Source organism: Canis lupus, chromosome 5, assembly GCF_011100685.1.
Source record: "Canis lupus familiaris isolate Mischka breed German Shepherd chromosome 5, alternate assembly UU_Cfam_GSD_1.0, whole genome shotgun sequence".
In the NCBI taxonomy this organism is placed as follows: domain Eukaryota; kingdom Metazoa; phylum Chordata; class Mammalia; order Carnivora; family Canidae; genus Canis; species Canis lupus.
Window position 1 is genome coordinate 8,272,756 of NC_049226.1, and position 17,588 is coordinate 8,290,343.

Genomic DNA, 17,588 nt, shown 5'->3' on the forward strand with positions numbered 1-17,588 from the left:
GTCTGCAAACAAGATGCCTCCACCCAGGACTTAAGAATGGTCCCGCGAGGCGGCCGTGCTCCTCCCAGCCTGGTGTCAAGGGCCAGTGGGTGCTTCAGAAGCAGGTGCCGTGACGTGAGGCAGAAGGGATGGAGGACTGGATGGCAAGAGTAATCACATTTATTGCTTGATGACTAGGGTAGACAGTCACTACATCCGGGCCAGGCTGCCCGAATGCTCCCTGCCTGGGTACCAGGAAGGAGCCGGTCTCGGTCACATGGTCAGGTATACTAGTAGTCCAGCTGTACTACTTCGGTGGGTCGTGCAGTCTCACCCATCACTCTGTTGGCCTGGGCCTCAGGTGCAGTGCCTCAAAGCCCGTCGGTCTGCCTGCCTGCCCCGCCGCCGGATGAGCAGGGTGTGGGGACAGGAGAGCCTGGGTTAGTGCTGGGGAAAGCCATGGTGAGGAAAATGTGCATGTGGGCCAAGGCTGACGGATGGGGCAGCGGGGCCCATCTGAGAGCTTACGGCTCAGACGATATTGTGCTCCTGGACCTTCTCTCCCAAGTAAAAGCGGCTGAAGAGAAAGGGGCTCAGGTCGATAGTCTGGAAGTGGCCTTGCAGCACCATCTCCGCCACGGCTCGGCCCACGGCAGGGGCCTGCTGGAGTCCATGGCCACTGAAGCCCGTGGCAAAGTACATGTTGATGACTAGTGGGTGGGGACCCACCACACCATTCTGGTCAAAGGTGTTGTAGTCGTAATAGCCAGCCCAAGAGCTCCGAGCCTGCGGGTGGACAAGATGCTGGGGTGCCCGGGAAGGTGCCGGCACACGCCGCCCTCGCTCCTGCCCAAGAGTCAGACACGGTCTGACCTCCCAGCTGCTGAGGGGTCGATGAGATGGGTCCTTAGCAGCTGTGAGGTGGAGGGCACGTGACAGCGGACAGGCTCTCCAAGGGGACCGAGGTGCTCAGGCTCACCGGCCTCCCACTTACCTTCAGAGTCTCAAAAGCTGGTACCCTCTGGGCCAAAGAGGGCCACACCTTGTCCTGGAAGAAATCATGGTCCACTTCCAGGTTCCCTGGGTCCGGTTCCTCCTCCTGCGGTGAGAGTTGGGGACATGGCTTATGCTGCCTGGGACACGAGGGCGGGCCCCACTGACCCTGTTACTCCCCTCAGTAGGGCTAGCACATCAGCAGGAGTGCTGGCCCCCCCAAATAGCCTGGCTCTTTTTTTTTTTTTTTTAAGTTTTTTTTTTTTTTAAGATTTTATTTATTTATTCGTGAGAGACACACACAGAGAGAGAGAGAGAGAGAGAGATAGGCAGAGGGAGAAGCAGGCTCCATGCAAGGAGCCCGATGTGGGACTTGATCCTGGATCTCCAGGATCACACTCGAGGCTGCAGGCGGCGCTAAACCGCTGCGCCACCAGGGCTGCCCGGCCTGGCTCTTTAGTGATGGCTGGCCTGTGTCTGCTGCCCAGCACCCCAACCCCACCTAGCTTACCTCGGTGGGGCTACAGCCGCCCAGATAGTTGTTGCCCAGTCCTTCCCGGCGGAAATAGACCCCACTAGGATCTATGACGAACGGGGTCTCCAGGCCCGGTCCCTGGGGGCAGTGCCACACGTACACGTACCTACCATGACCAGCAGGTTAGAAGAGCCCTCCCTTCCCACCACGAGTAACAACCCCTTACACTGCCTCTTCCCCTCTCCCACCAACCTCCTCAGCTGCCCTGAGGGGACTCACCTTTTCCTCGGCTCCACAGGTAGCTTGGTGCCCTGCAGGGTGCCCGGTGGCCCCTTCCCGATACCAGCCAGCTGTGCGATCTGGCCAGACCAGGCCCCCGCTGCGTTGATCACGATGGCACATTCCACGGGCTGGTACTCCAGGCTGTGGTCTACCTTCACCTGCAGGCACCAGAGGGGGAGGGGAGGCAGGGCCCGGGCCATACGCCGGGCGCCATGACAGGTGCATTTCTTCCTGAGCCTTAGTTTACCCAGACTGGAAGTAGGTAGAAAAAGATCAAAGTGACAGCTGTTGCCTTTTGTGCCCCTCCACTTGGTAAGGAGGACGCAGAGGCTGGGAACTTACATGGACTTCATGGATCCTTTTCAAAGTCACCTCTTCCCCGCTCCTGGTCTCCATGTGGTTGGACGAAGAGATAAAACCTGCAGAAAAAAGAGAGGAACTCCTGAGGCCCGAAGAGGACAAGATTGGGATAGCAGGGGTTTCATGAGGGGAGCAGGCTGGAAGGCTGGGGCTTTCCCACAGAGATGGGGGGACCAGGATGAACCTGGCCACTTGGAGGACAGGAGGGTGCTGAAACCTTCCAGCATGAGTAAGTCATGCAGAAGGCTAGTTAGGAGCCGGAGTCGGGATGCCCAGCCCCCGGGGAGAACTCCCTCGCCCCCCAACTCTTGCTTAGCTCGTGAGTGAAGCTAAGACCCCATCTACGCCGGCACCCCGGGAAGCAGAGCAAAGAAGGGACCTCAGACTCACGTGTCACCTCTCCATGGCAGAAGAGCACCCCCATGGACTGGACCTTCCGCCGAAGTCCCTGAAGCAGACACCAGGGGTCAAACCAACCTTCGTGCTCCATCCCTGTGAGGAGCAAGAGGACTCATGAGGCGGGGTCAGGACCCTCCCCTCCTACTGGATTTCCTGTGCCCCTGACCCCTCTTTAGGGCTTGTAAGCCAGGGGAAGTCCTGCTGCCCGATGCACCAGAGTCAAATCCTGTGGAAGGACACAGAGCTAGCACGGCCCGGGGGGCAGGGGGGCAGCACTGCTTCTTGGTGTGGCTACAGGGTGCTGAGACTCCCAACCCAAGGCGCCCCATGAACCCTGAGCCCCTCTGCAAGCAGGCCTCACCGTAAGACGCCAAAGCCACGCCCTCTGTGTTTATCCAGGGAAATTTGTTCCGAAGCTGCTCAGGAGACATCAGGCAAACTTTGGCTCCTTCCTGCCTGAGAGAAACGTGTGTGCACGTGTGTCAGAGGGGGAGTGAGCAGAGACGGAGAAGTACAGACCCCACTCCACAAGTGGGGGTTCGCCTCATTTGTGTCACTTCTCTGCCCCAAACTCCCCAAGTTTTCCTCCTTGCTGAGTGGGTGGAGACCAAGCCTCCCAGCCACGGCTCTTCACCTGACCCCTCTTTCCTTGCCTACACCCTCATATCACTTTGGCTAGGCTGAACCCCGTCATCCCCTGATTATTCCATGTCCTTTCACGACAGCGCAGGTCACTTTCTCCACTTGTGCCTGGAAGGGCCTTCCTGCCCACTTTCTAGTACAGTCCCATCCACCAGCACAACGACCCCCCAAAGACAGCAACACAGATCCTAAGAGGACACACTCGCAAGCAGACTGCCTGTGTTGAATCCCAGCGCCACCATTAAGTGCCCGTGCCTCAGTTTACCCACATATAAAATGGTGGCTATTTGGTGGCTAAATGAATAAACGCTGCATCTGAGACATCACCTGATGTCCCCAGTAAGACTTGCAAGTCTATCTGCTGAACACGTGCACTCCTGACCAATCGTGAGACTCACTCAGGAGAGGGGCTGCCCAAACCGGCCTGCTGCCTGCATTTTTATATGTGAGTGACACTCGGTCGTTTATATTTTCGCCCATGTTTCGTCTATGTCTGCGTTTCTTTCAACTGCAGAGCCGGGTGACTGCAACAGAGACCCTATGCCCCCAAAAGCCTAAAATACCGACTACCTGGCCCTCACAGGAAAAATGTGCAGATTCCCGGGTCCTTCCCTAGAGGTTGTGGCTTATTAGGTGTGAGATTTTCCAGGTGGTTCCTATGATCTGGCAAATCTGGGAACCACCACAGCAGCGTGTTGGTCCACATGTGTTATAGCACCTGGCACAGGGTCCTGGGGGTCTGCATGTGTCTGTGGTTCCCGACAGGCTGCGCTTCCACACAGTAGGGACCTGTCTTAGCAACTCGCCCATTCCAATTCCTCACTTGGAATCGGAGCTTGCCGAGTGTACGCAGCTGAGTGAGGAGCAGCCTGCTGGTGTGCCAGGTACCCACCTCTGCACCTTCACGTTGCTCTCCATGAGTGCGGCACCCTTTTCTGAAGCCAGCAAGAGATAACCTGAGGGGTTGAACTGGATGTCCAGGGGAGGGTCATCGACTACAGCCAGGTACTCCTGTGTGCAAACAAAGAAAAAAAAAAAAAAAGGCTCTGTAGAGAAGTTGATTTAAAGAATGGAGGGAGAGCTCTCCTGGCTTCTTCACCAATACCTCCCAAGACTTAGAGGAGTCCCCCTCTGGGTTCCACCACCGGGGTGTGGGGGGAAACTAGAGGTTCCCACTCCTAGGTGCCCGAACTGCTTCTGCTCCCTGATCCCCTGGCCAGGGGGCTACTCCTCTCTCTGGGCTAAAGGCATGGTCCCCACCCCCACGCCCAAGTCTCTTTGCACGTACATTGATGTTGCGTAGAAACTCAATGGAAAAGAGGGAGAGCTGGATGTTCTCGGGCACGGAGAACTGCTGGCGAATGCCGCCCACAGAAAGCACGGTGGACGCCCGGGAGTACTGTGGGAAGACAAGAGAGGCTGAGGGTGGCCAGCACCCCGTCCGTGTGAGCACCCTCCTGTAGCAGAAGCACCTACAAGTAGAGCACAGTACTACCTGCGGGCTTAAAATCTAAGAGGAGCAGAGGCAGATAAACCCACATGCAGGCCAACCAGCACCCAAAGAGGACAGTAACCACTAAATCCTTCTTAGCAGATGGGCCGAGCAGAGAGTCAGGCATCTAAAGGGCTGGGCACGTGGCACACATGGAATGGTCTGGAAGCTCAAGGGCAGGAGATTAACATTTCATCTACTAACTGGAAGATGGAAGGATGTGACCAAACTAGCAAGATTCGTAGTTAACTGGCAGTGGCTTGACTAGGAACAACGGGGGCGCCTGCGTGGCTCAGTTGGTTAAGTGTCTGCCTTCGGCTCAGGTCATGATCTTAGGGTCCTGGGATGGAGCCCCACATCAGGCTCCCTGCTCAGTGGGGAGTTTGCTTCTCCCTCTCCCCCCTATTATGCTGTCTCTCTCTTTCTCAATCAGATAGATAAATAAAATCTTTGAAAAAAAAAAAAAGAATAGGAACAATTGAAGTGCAAAACCTGAGAAGTCATAGAACCAAAAGGGGGATGGGAGAGCTGTCTGTTCATGACAGCTGGAATACAGGCTCTCTTTGCGCCCAGAAGATCCAACATGGTGAAGTTTGCTTTTAAGAGCAAAAACCATACAGCCAAAGTCTCTAATTCATGGGAGGGAAAGCCTGGGACTATTCCTCAACAAGACCCAAAGTACAGTTTCTGCCCTTTGGACCCCCAAAAACTGACGTCTTTCCTCCCTCCACTCCACTTGCCCCTGAGTAAGATCGGAGTCAGTGCCCCACTCACAACGCCACCCTCCCCCAGACCTCTCACCGTGTGGTCCCGTTCCACCACCAGCACCCGAATGGCACCTCGTGGCTTCTCCAACCTCTTCAGCCAATAGGCCACAGACAGGCCAATCACCCCACCCCCCACAATCACCACATCCGAGTGTTCAGGAGGCAGGTAGCTGGTGTCGTACAGTGGATTCCAGGCTCCTCCGGGAAGGACTGACTGGATCTTCTTCTTAATCTCAGACACCTTTCCGTTCTGGTCTGTGGGATGCAGTTATGGTCAGAAGGCCATACGTTTTCTTTCCAGGTGGTAAGGGGTTAGAGGATGGGCTAAGTGGACCCTGAGCAGGCTGTGCCCACAGCTGGCCTGTCTCATAAGGTCAGCTTCACTATGTGATCTGCGTGCCATTAGGCTCTCTGCCTTCTCATGTGGTGTGCCCAGCAATGCAAGAGTCAGCTTCTTAAAATGAACACTCTATCCTCTCTCCCTAGGTGAGGGGACTTAGGCAGGTTTACCTCCTGTGCAGGCTGCTCTCTCCTCTGGGCCCTAGGCTCACAGATTCAACTGCATGGTCCTCTTGTCTTGGATGTCCCAGGCTCCTGGGCCAATGGGTCCTGGCACACCCCAAGCTGCAGTGCCCTCTGAAGCATGATACTCCGAGGGGCATCTTATCCTGGATATCCATCGCCACCAGCAAAGCTACATTCATGTCCTATTTATCATCAAGTCCTGATGTCTTTGCCTCCTAAATATCTCCCCAATCTGTCCTCCCATTCCCCCCATCTCTGCTACCACCACCCTAAGCTCTCCCCTAGACTAATGCAAAAGCTTCCTAATTGTTCCCAGTAATTCCCCTCTTGCCCACCCAACTCTCTTCTGCGTGTTGGCTAAAATATTTTCTAAGCACTAATTTAATCACATGCTCGGTTGCTTAAAACCTTCCAGTGACCATTACTCCAAGGATAAAAGTCCAAAGTCTTTAACATGGCCTGTGAGACACTGCACAGCCCGGCTCCTGTTTACCTTGTTCTCTCCCTCCTCCCCCACTCCAGCCCTGACACCTTAATGGCACTTTATTTCTTTCTTCCCACCACAGGGGATCGACATGGGGGTTCTCTCTGCTTTGAAACTGTGTCCAGTGGCCCAGTGGTTTAGCGCTGCCTTCAGCCCAGGGCGTGATCCTGGAGACCCGGGATCGAGTCCTGCGTCAGGCTCCCTGCATGGAGCCTGCTTCTCCCTCTGCCTGTGTCTCTGCCTCTCTCTCTCTCATGAATAAATAAATTTTTAAAAATCTTAAAAAAAAAAATGAAACTGTGTGCACTTCTTTGCTGTTAAGGCCCTGCTTCCCTTCCCCTTCAGCTCAGTTATCATTTTCTCAGGAAAGGCTTTCCTGACCCCCTACACTGTCCAAATCTCCTGTCGCGCCATCTCATTGCCTCCCGCAGCGCATCTGCAACTCTGAATTTATCTGTGATTGCGTCACGCTGTGCTGTGCCTGCTTTCTTGGCCTCTCGATCTCCGACCCGGCACAGAACCTGGCGCACCGTTAAGCGCCCTGAATCAACGAATCCTTTGGTCTTTCACACCTAACTCAGGCATCTCCAAGTCTTTCCACGGACTCGCATGTTTCTCCGACCTGGGCTTACCTCCCCCGTCCACGCTGCCTTCCCCATGTCTACACCAACTACACGGCTTCTGCTAGCGCCTTGCACAAAACCAATGCTTCTCTTGAGCTTTTGCTCGGGTTCCTCAGGACGTGGGACCCATCTGCCCCCTGCGCTCCTGCAATCACGCTGGCTGCGGGGCCCAGCGGGAGTCCACAGCTCCCTGGGCACCTGCACCGACGTGCACGCTCTGCTCCCCCCGCCCCCCGCAGCCGCACACCCGGCACCGCACCCTGCCCGCGAGCGGGGCCTCCTGCACGTCTACCGCTGCGACCCCCCCGCCTGGCTCTGCTCTTCGGTGGTTGAGTCGAGGCTTGCAGCGATGTGGCACCTGTCGCCTGAGAAGGCACCCTCGGCGTCCGTGCAGCGCTCGGGCCTCACCAGCTCGGCCCGGCAAGCGCAGCCCCTTCTCCCGGCCGACCCGCTGTCCTTGCACTGGGGGCCGCGTCCTGAGTCCCGAAGGCCGCACAGGCGGCGACCGGGCCCACCCGACAACCGCGATACCCTCCGCTGCCCTCAACTTTACCGGGAGCGGAGCCTCCGCGGCGTGAGCCCAGCCCCCGGGCCAGCAGGGTCCGGCCCCAGCGCGGCCACGACGCCGTCCGCAGCATGGCCTCTGCGCGCCCCGCCGCTCCACGCCGGACCCTGCCCCTTCCCCGCGCCCCGCCCCCTCCGCCGTCACTGCTCCGCGCCCCGGGCCGTTCCGACGAGCGCGCCCATTGGCCAGCGGCGCCCCGGGCCCCGCCCCCGCGCTAGAGGCGGCGGCTCGCGGCGCCCCGCGCAGGCCCGCCCCCACCCGCCCCCACCCGCCCCCACCCGCCATTGGCGAGCCTGGAGACTGCGTCAGCACTGCGCGCCCTCGGGTGGGGGCGGGGGCGGGGGCGGGGGGGACCCGGCCGCGCGGAGCGGAAGTGCGGCTGAGCCGGTTTCCGGGGCCGCTGGTGTGACGTGTCCCGCGCCTGGCGCAGCAGGAAGCGGCGGCGATCGCGGCCTGAGCTCCCGGCGCCGGCCCCGGCTTCTTTCCCGCTGCCGCCATGCTCGACTTCTTCACCATTTTCTCCAAGGGCGGGCTTGTGCTCTGGTGCTTCCAGGGCGTGAGCGACTCCTGCACCGGGCCCGTTAATGCGTTGATTCGATCTGTGCTGCTGCAGGTATCGCTCCCCGCGGGGTCCCCCGCCCCCGCCCCCCCAGCGGGCGCCCGGCTCGCCCCGGGACTCGGCTGCCCCCCCCCCGCCCTCGGGCCGAGTCCCCGCGGCGCTCCCTCGGGTTTCCCACGGTTCCCCCAGCGGCCCCCGCCCCCCCCCGCCCCCAGCGGCCGGCCCTGCTGTTTCGGAGGCTGGGTGGGATAGTGGAAAAACGCCTTTAAAAACCGTAGATAAGTGAACAGCGGCTGGTCAGTCTGACGCTATGACTACGTCCCCCCGGCTTGCACGTGTCTAGCCTTCCCCCGACCTGTTTCTCTCCCCCCGACTTGGTGCCTCCGCCTCTCCCTGATGGGATGGATGCTGGAGAGCGAGGACCCAGCATCCTCCGGGCCGGGCGGGGCCGGGGCCGGGGCCGGGGCCGGGGCCGGGGGGCGGGGGCGGGGGCGCCTGGTTCTTCCCACGGGTAGTCCCGGGTAGTCCCCGAAGGGCGCAAGCCTGGGGTTTCTGGGTGGTCTGGACGTGTCTGAGACCTCCTCTTCCTTCCAGGAAAGGGGAGGTAACAACTCCTTCACCCATGAGGCGCTCACACTCAAGTATAAACTGGACAACCAGTTCGAGCTGGTGTTCGTGGTAAGTGGAGGTACTCCCGAGACGTCGCGGTCACACTTTGAACGCAATTCTGATTACTAAGAGAATCCTAATTAATGGCACCCAGTGTATATGATGAAGTAACTGAGAAGCCGGGGAGGGAGGACCGGGAGAGGGAAGGCGCTGCCGCCAGCTTGGCTGCCCCTCAGGTCAGGGAAACCTGCCAGGCCACGGAGCCGGCCTCCGGAGGCCTGGGTTGAGTTGGCTTGTAAGCAGATCTGTTGGCTCCGTTTCTCCCTGAACAGGTCGGTTTTCAGAAGATCCTAACGCTGACGTACGTAGACAAGTTGATAGATGATGTGCATCGGCTGTTTCGAGACAAGTACCGCACAGAGATCCAACAGCAAAGTGCCTTAAGTCTATTGAACGGCACTTTTGATTTCCAGAATGACTTCCTGCGGCTCCTTCGGTGAGAGGCCTCCCCTCTGCAGAGTCAATGTCTGCGCCCTGATGAGCTAGCTCCCTTCTTTCCCGAGGGCGGTTCAGGGTAGCACGTTGTACTGAAACACACCTCTACATCTGATTGACCTCTTGGTGTGAGGGTTCTTTCTCTCTCTTCTAGCGAAGCAGAGGAGAGCAGTAAGATCCGTGCTCCCACTACCATGAAGAAATTCGAAGATTCTGAAAAGGCCAAGAAACCTGTGAGGTCCATGATTGAGACACGGGGTGAAAAGCCCAAGGAAAAAGCAAAGAACAGCAAAAAAAAGGGGGCCAAGAAGGAGAGTGAGTTTGAACTCCTTGGACATAAGAGGGGCATGAAAAGTTAATGGCAGTAAGGACTGAAGTTGTTCCCTGTCTTTCTGTCATTGCTTGTCTCCCCTGCTCAGTGCCCATCACCCTATCACCCCTGGTCCTCGTGATACCCTGCATGTTTGTTCCTAGCTTCCTCTCAAGGACTTGGAGGACTCTTGCCCATTGTTCCAATTTGGTCATCTTTCACCAGAGAGTTTTCTCCTAACAGGCTCTGATGGCCCTTTGGCTACGGGCAAAGCAGTTCCTGCCGAAAAGTCAGGTCTCCCAGCGGGGCCAGAGAACGGGGTAGAACTTTCCAAAGAGGAGCTAATACGCAGGAAGCGGGAGGAGTTCATTCAGAAGCATGGGAGAGGTCTGGAGAAGTCCAGGTGAGCATTCTTTCACCATGAATCCTGGGATCTCGCCACACTGGGAGCAAAGGGGCTCCTGGGTGGATGTTTCTTCTTCACTTGTAAACTTTGGTGCTGTAACCCTTTACAGCAAGTCCACGAAATCAGATGCTCCGAAGGAGAAGGGCAAGAAAGCACCCCGGGTGTGGGCACTGGGTGGCTGTGCTAACAAGGAAGTCTTGGATTATAGCGCTCCCACCACCAATGGAGCCCCTGACGCTGCCCCGCCTGAGGACATCAACTTGGTAAGAGAAAACGGGCCAGTAAGGATTACCTTTATTAAGAAACGGGAGGAGGTAGAGACCAGGAGGGCAGGCCCTTTAGTGTCTATGAACAAAGGGGGTGGGTTATGTTTGGAGTTTTCTGAATAACAGAGTAGTGAGGACATGGCAAATCCTGGGCTGCTCTGCCCTCAGTGTTCCCGATCCCATCTTGTTCCTTTCCCTGTACCCTCCAGATTCGAGGGACTGGGCCTGGGGGGCAGCTTCAGGATCTGGACTGCAGCAGCTCAGATGATGAAGAGACCGCACAAAATGCCAGCAAACCCAGGTAGGGGAATTTCAGGTGGCGGGTGGTATGTGTGGCTCCAGGAGGGATGAGCCTGGACTCCTGCCCTTTTCTATGGATTTGTGATCTCCTGTGCCTGCAGTGCTACCAAGGGAACTCTGGGTGGCATGTTTGGGATGCTGAAGGGCCTTGTGGGGTCCAAGAGCTTGAGTCGTGAAGACATGGAATCGGTGCTGGATAAGATGCGTGATCATCTCATTGGTAAGTTCTGAAGAATAGGTGGACTTAAGGTTTATGGGCAAGGGGTGGTGGAGAGTAGAACCACGCAGAGTTCTCATCTGTATCATAGGGTTGTTTACTGTTGACGTGGCTAGCCCTCACACCTGTCCCTGTCTTTCCAGCTAAGAATGTGGCAGCAGACATTGCAGTCCAGCTCTGTGAATCTGTGGCCAACAAGCTGGAGGGGAAGGTGATGGGGACATTCAGCAGTAAGTATCCCCCCTAAACCCAGAAAATGCTCAAGGCATAATGTGTACCAGGAGGTTAAGCACATTGATGTCCGTTTTTAGTAGGTGTGTGGCTTTTGGCAAGTTCCTTCACCTCTAAACATCTACTGTGTAATTTAGACTTGAAGTTATCAAGTTAACACTTGTAAAGTGCTTGGAACAGTGTCACATGTGGTGTGGATTCCCGGGACAAGATCCTTGTATCCTCCAGATCCCAGTTCCTTTAGGTGTTGGGTCTTCTTGGGGTACATTCCTTGCATTTCACAGATCCACTGCCCCCTTTTAGCGGTGACTTCCACAGTAAAGCAAGCCCTGCAAGAGTCCCTGGTGCAGATTCTGCAGCCACAGCGTCGTGTAGACATGCTCCGAGATATTATGGACGCCCAGCGTCATCAGCGCCCTTATGTTGTCACTTTCTGTGGTGTTAACGGAGTGGGGAAGTCTACTAATCTTGCCAAGGTCGGTACAGCTGCCCACCACCTCTGACGTCCTTTTTTTCATGCTCTAAGTCTTAGCCATTCTCATTCTAGGGACTGATTTCTTTGCTCTTTTGCACAGATTTCCTTCTGGCTGCTAGAGAATGGCTTCAGTGTCCTCATTGCTGCCTGTGACACATTTCGTGCTGGGGCCGTGGAGCAGCTGCGCACACACACCCGGCGCCTGAGTGCCCTACACCCCCCAGAGAAGCACGCTGGCCGCACTATGGTGCAGTTGTTTGAAAAGGGCTACGGCAAGGACGCTGCAGGCATTGCCATGGAAGCGATTGCCTTTGGTACGGTGCACAGGACAGGGGCAGGGTTGGGGGGCTGCTGTGGACCCCTTTCCTCCTTGGGATTCGTCGAGGATCAGGGTTCCCCTCCTACCAACTTACTGCTCAGTAGCAAGTCAGGCTGGAGAACTTGCCATCAGGAGTGGCTAACTGCAGGCAAAACTAATATATTCCAATCAAGAAAGCCTGTTACACATCTCTTTTATCCTGTGGGCAGGACGGTCTTGACCACAAAGCACAGAACAGGTTTTTGCTCACACTACCTTATAACCAGATCCGGAGCCCGAGAAAGTAAACACACAGGCTTTTAATATATAGTCAGGTTACCACTTCTTGAGAGAAAGCTGGGATGAGCAAGACAGTCTAGAAGTTTTGAGTTGACCACTTTTTTTCTCTCTAGCACGTAACCAAGGCTTTGATGTGGTGCTGGTGGACACAGCTGGCCGCATGCAAGACAATGCCCCTCTGATGACTGCCCTGGCTAAGCTCATTACTGTCAACACACCCGACTTGGTGCTGTTTGTGGGGGAGGCCTTAGTAGGCAATGAGGCCGTGGACCAGCTGGTGAGGGCTAGGGCCTAGTTCTTTTCCCAGCCTCAGCTTTGGGCAGCTGGGTACTTCTTGTACTTACACCATGTTTCTCCCTTACAGGTCAAGTTCAACAGAGCCTTGGCTGACCATTCTATGGCTCAAACACCTCGGCTCATTGATGGCATTGTCCTTACCAAATTTGATACCATTGATGACAAGGTAAATATGGATGGTACAGGACAGCATGAGATGGGGAGGGGCATCCTGCTCAGCGGGGGGCGGGCTCCAAGGCTGCCTGTTACTGAGGGGATGGAAAGAAGTGGCTCTGAGTTGATTGGGTATCCCCTTTCTCCACTTCAGGTGGGAGCTGCTATTTCTATGACCTACATCACGAGCAAACCCATCGTCTTTGTGGGCACTGGCCAGACCTACTGTGACCTACGCAGCCTCAATGCCAAGGCTGTGGTGGCTGCCCTCATGAAGGCTTAACATGGCTCTTGCCCAAAACCAAATCACTGCTTCCCCCAAAGCCCCTCTTCCTGTATCAAGAATGTGCTTTAGAATACGTGAGTGACTTCTCTTCAGTGTAGTACAGAGGCAGAGTGAGGGGAGTTCTAGGGGCCTGCAGTTCCCCCTGCCCCACTCCTTGGCAGCCCAGCCTCCACCTGCGAGGGCCTAATCATGTTACAGTCCACTGCCCATCACCCCCGTCCCTGACAGTCATCCTTCCTACTCAGGCATTCCCTTCTCTCTGCCTACACACTCAGTCTCATTACAGCTTTGACCAACGGTTGGAAGATCCAACACCAGAGCTTTGCTAATTCGCACGGTCACAGGGATGTCTGAGCACAATGAGCAGTCGAGACTTCCAGAGCCAGCTCTGGGTTATCCCTTGGATCCACAGCTTTCAGGCCCCTGGGGCCAGGATGATACCCACCACACTATGGCAGTGTATGGCCTGTTCCAATTGCTGCTAATTCTTATGATGACCCCATCCCCACTGTTTCCTCAAAGCATTAGCTAGGCCAGAATGATTTGTTAGAAATGAACAAAAGGAGTTCCTGCTTCCCTCAAAAATAAAGGGAGCTGAGCTGCAGTGTTGCATTGGGCTTCTCAGCCTTCCAACTCTTCCCTGCTCCCAGAATCCAGATGTAAGCTTTGCATGTTCCCTTTCCTGGGAGAGAACCAACTGTCAAAAGGGTATACAAGTTGCCCCTCTCCCCCACCCCACTCTTCACCTGAGTGGATCCTGGCTTTTCCTCCTCCTCCTCTCTACAGTGCCTGGTAGACAAGTGCTACGTTGAAGAATACAAACCTCTTGTTAAGACTTGTCCTGTAGCTTGGTATTACAGATGTGCTATTAGTGCAATAAGGTGAAGGCTGTCTGCCCAGAGAAATACATAATTTATATAAGAAAATAAATTTCATAAGTAAATTGCCTTTTACGTCTCGGAGTTATTTTATATACAATTCAAAAAGTAAGATTCCCCCATCACACTAACTATGCTTCTAGGCCTTATGGTAAGAAGGGAAGTAAAACAGGAATTGATAATGTTTGTCTAGAGAGTAAGATCACCCACTTCAGTGTGAAAGAGAACTTTTAAATTGAGTTACAAAAATTAGGCTCATTTTGTGCCTTTGCAAGTTTTCTAAAGGGACTCTAAAAGTAGAGCCAGGGCCCTGGGAAGTAAATGAACAAGCTTTTAATACAGCTCAGTTATGTAAAATACTGTACACTGTAAAAGGTCTAGAAAACTAGAGCTTCAAGTCATGTTTTAAAAAAGCCATTAAGCTTAATTGAAAAACCAAGTATAGAGTACAAAACAGCAACAAGGGCCATGGTGATCCCGCGGCATCTAGCTCCCAAGTCCTTCATGCAGGGCTGTAGCCATAGTCAGTGGAGGTGTCACACTGATGTGTTGTGTGGACACAGGCATGTCCAACCCAGGGATGGGGGGGCTGCATTGGGTCCCGTTGTCACTGGGGGATCCTTGAACTGGAATAGGCCGCAGAAGATCAAGAACCAGTGGGCATGAAGGATTGAGCTGGAACACCCCCCGACCCCCAACTCTACTGCCAACCTTCAGCCTCTGGGTTTTGGTACTTCCATGGAGCTGTGTTGGGCTCTTGTAAGTTTACTTGCTAAATATTCTCCACAGTCGGGCCTGACAGCTTGGTCTAATGGTGATGATTTCTCTAGTCCTCTCATGTTCTACAGTCTGTGGAGAGAAAAGAGAGTAAGATGAAGGCTCACGAAACACACATCTGAAGCTACAAATATTTAAGTCAATCTTAACTCTTCAGAAGACAAGATATCACAGATACTAGGAATCTTGTGATAGACTCAATAGGAAAACACAGAAACTTAACAGGCAGGAGGTAAGTCACTTCTCCAAGGTCCTAACCAAATCCCTGGAAAACATTTTCTGCCAATGAAACTGACACAGACAGTAGAACAGGAAATAGTATACCTCTTATCTCACTGTGTGCCGCTGATGAGCCATTTAGCTGACCTTCTCTCACCATCCCTGCTGAACAGAATGCACAGTCAGCATCGGATATTAGACCAGAAAGACAAAACAATAGAAAACCAACCAACTAAAGGGTAATGAAATGACATGGTCTAGAAAGGATGGCATTATTTAGTAATGAAGACATCACAGAAAAGATAAGGAGGTGAGCACAAAGAACTGGGTTAGTCTTCAGATTATATTAAGTAACAAGGAAGCAGTGTGGTCCCTGAGCACACCAACACTGTAAATAAAACATTACATGGGCAAGTGTGCCTGCTGTCCCTAACTTACCTTAAAGGCTACATTTAGGTAAAAATCCAGGGATGGAGACAGGGAGCAGCATGCAAGTGGGCAAATTCAACCAAGGAGAAGAGTGAAAAGTAGCAGATGCTCTCACAACACAAAATGAGTTAAATCTGAGCTACCCAATATGGTGTCATTAGCCACATGTGGCTAAATAGTTTTATGTTAAAAATTCTGTTCCTCAGTCACACTAACCACATTTCTTTCTTTTTTTTTTTTTTAAGATTTATTTATTTTTATTTATTTGTGATAGAAAGAGAGAGAGAGACAGACAGACAGACACAGGAGGAGGGAGAAGCAGGCTCCATGACGGAAGCCCGACGTGGGACTCGATCCCGGGACTCCAGGATCGCGCCCTGGGCCAAAGGCAGGCGCCAAACCGCTGCGCCACCCAGGGATCCCTACTAACCACATTTCAAATGTCCAACTGCCACATGTGGCATTCGGTTGTGGTACTGGACAGGGAAGATAACAGAATATTTCTATCACTGCAGAAAATTCTATTGGACAGCCCTGGGATAGGTAATAGCATAGGAAAAAAAAAAAACTTTAAAACTGAACACATGGAAAACAGGAATCAGAAATATGACCAATTAGAGTATAAATAAATAAAAGGCCACGTTCGTACATACAGATTGGTATTGGTATTCCACCCCCTCGTCTTGGAAAGAACTTTAGCAATTGTTATCAACCACTAAAATATTCATGCCCTTTGACCGAATTACACTGAGAACCCATGCAAAGGAAATTACTGGCAAAAGGAAAAACTGTAGGGATGATGATATAATTCATTACAACAGTACTTACAATAGAAAAACAAAACAAAAATTAGGACTTGCCTAATGGGAAATACTGGGTAAACTAACATCCACATTGGATTGTAACAGTCATTAAAAATAGTGGTTATGAAGGCTAGCCATGTGGGAAAATGCGTATGTACCACTGAATAAAGTAACAGTTCTTAAAATTTGTTTACATCTATGAAAAAATGCATAGGGAAAATTAACTGGAAATACACCAACATAACTGCTTATATTATGATAATGAATTATAAAAATTATTTTTCCTTTCCCCATTATTTGATTTCTCTGAAATAAATGTACTAGAACCTACAGAATCTTTTGAATCCAAGTAACTTTCACTATTTAACAGCGAGTACACTGTACAATGCCAGGAGCATAGCAAGTGTTCAGTGTTTAAGAGGAAAAGACTTCTTACCTCTTACTGGTATGTATCTACAGAGACTCAAATCATAACCAAGGACAGAGAATAAGCTTGACTTGTCTCAAAATGGTTTTTAACCTAAAACTGCTCTGCTAGATTTCAAATCACAAACTCTGCTGACCATTTTAATAAAGCTCCTTGGCCATACTGAAAAATCTTTCATTTTTAAAAATTCAGAATACCCAACTGAGATAGAGATAACTCTGGGGAAAACTGTTTTGGGAGGAAGCCCGTGAAACTAATAAAAGAATGTGTGCCACTCTACAATACTTCTGATGCTTTTTGTCAAGAAAAGAATTCATTTAACAGCAACAGCTGTCCGAGGGGATTTTATTATTTTTAATTTTAGCAACTTTCTTGGGTAGAAGATCTCAGAACACAGATCAAAAGAAATATGCAGAGCTTGGGTAGGTACCTCTTATTTAATGAAAACAGAGTATGTATAATGGAAAAACCTACTGCAAGTCCTAAGCATGGGCTGACAGAAGAATCTGAGATACTGTAGGACAGCAAAAAATGTATCTCCAAGAAAGAATAGCAAATTGTTTTCACAAAAGAGATAAACCCAAAGGTTTTTTTTTGAAAGGGTTTTGTAAAAACCATAAAGATCTTAGAAAAGAACCCAGGCAGTAACCTCTCTGACATTGTCTGTAGCAACTTTTTTCTAGACGTGTTTCCTGAGACAAAGGAAAACAAAAGCAAAATCAATATATAATTGGGTCTACCTCAAAATAAAAGGCTTCTGCACAGTGAAGAGAACAATCAGCAAAACTGAAAGACAACCTACTGAATGGGAGAAGATACTTGCAAATGCATATCTGATGAAGGATTAGTATCCAAAATATATAAAGAACTAATAAAACCCAAGACCCAAAAAACAATCCCGTTAAAAAATGGGCAAAAGACATGAACAGGTATTTCCCCAAAGAAGACATTCAGATGGCCATTCAGATAAATGAAAACATGTTCATAACTTACTCTAAGGCAAATGCAAATCAAAACTATAATGAGGTTATTACCTCACACCTATCAGAATGGCTAAAATCAACTACAAAAGAAGTAACAAGTGTTGGCGAGGATATGGAGAAAAAGGAATCCTCATGCACTGTTGGTGGGAATGCAAACTGCTGCAGCCACTGTGGAGAACAGGTATGGAGGTTCCTTAAAAAGTTTTAAAAGTCTTTTAAAAAGTTTTTTAAAAAGTTAATAACAGAACTACCTTATGGTCCAGCAATTGGACTGCTGGGTATTT

At 52.2% G+C, this 17,588-nt stretch overlaps 3 protein-coding genes across 6 annotated transcripts in view; 1 reads left to right on the forward strand and 2 right to left on the reverse strand.

The window, feature by feature from the left end:
- Positions 1-143: 143 nt before the first annotated feature.
- FOXRED1 (FAD dependent oxidoreductase domain containing 1) lies at positions 144-7,700 on the reverse strand. The gene is made up of 11 exons (XM_038535689.1): positions 7,575-7,700; positions 5,424-5,644; positions 4,419-4,529; positions 4,023-4,141; positions 2,850-2,944; positions 2,480-2,581; positions 2,072-2,148; positions 1,727-1,887; positions 1,484-1,613; positions 974-1,078; positions 144-765 (listed from the first exon to the last, which is right to left on the reverse strand). The coding sequence occupies exons 1-11, from the start codon at positions 7,657-7,659 to the stop codon at positions 511-513; spliced, it is 1,461 nt and encodes a 486-aa protein (XP_038391617.1). The 5' UTR covers positions 7,660-7,700; the 3' UTR covers positions 144-510.
- Positions 7,701-7,970: 270 nt separating this feature from the next.
- SRPRA (SRP receptor subunit alpha) lies at positions 7,971-13,736 on the forward strand. Its single transcript, XM_038535696.1, has 14 exons — positions 7,971-8,199; positions 8,740-8,823; positions 9,087-9,250; positions 9,404-9,564; positions 9,803-9,962; positions 10,075-10,228; positions 10,441-10,532; positions 10,633-10,751; positions 10,892-10,978; positions 11,283-11,455; positions 11,555-11,768; positions 12,166-12,329; positions 12,417-12,515; positions 12,657-13,736. Exons 1-14 carry the CDS (start codon positions 8,083-8,085, stop codon positions 12,783-12,785), a joined length of 1,917 nt encoding a protein of 638 aa, XP_038391624.1. The 5' UTR covers positions 7,971-8,082; the 3' UTR covers positions 12,786-13,736.
- Positions 13,683-17,588, reverse strand: part of FAM118B (family with sequence similarity 118 member B) — a 47,073-nt gene continuing 43,167 nt past the window's right edge. For 3 of the 4 annotated variants that reach the window (XM_038535699.1, XM_038535700.1, XM_038535697.1), the window contains exons 7-8: positions 14,768-14,827; positions 13,683-14,515 (exon numbers count right to left, since the gene is read on the reverse strand). In XM_038535699.1, coding sequence (XP_038391627.1) covers positions 14,502-14,515; positions 14,768-14,827 — 74 coding nt within the window. In that variant the 3' untranslated portion in view covers positions 13,683-14,501. The remainder of the gene's footprint in view (positions 14,516-14,767; positions 14,828-17,588) is intronic. The other variant, XM_038535698.1, reaches the window with a different exon arrangement.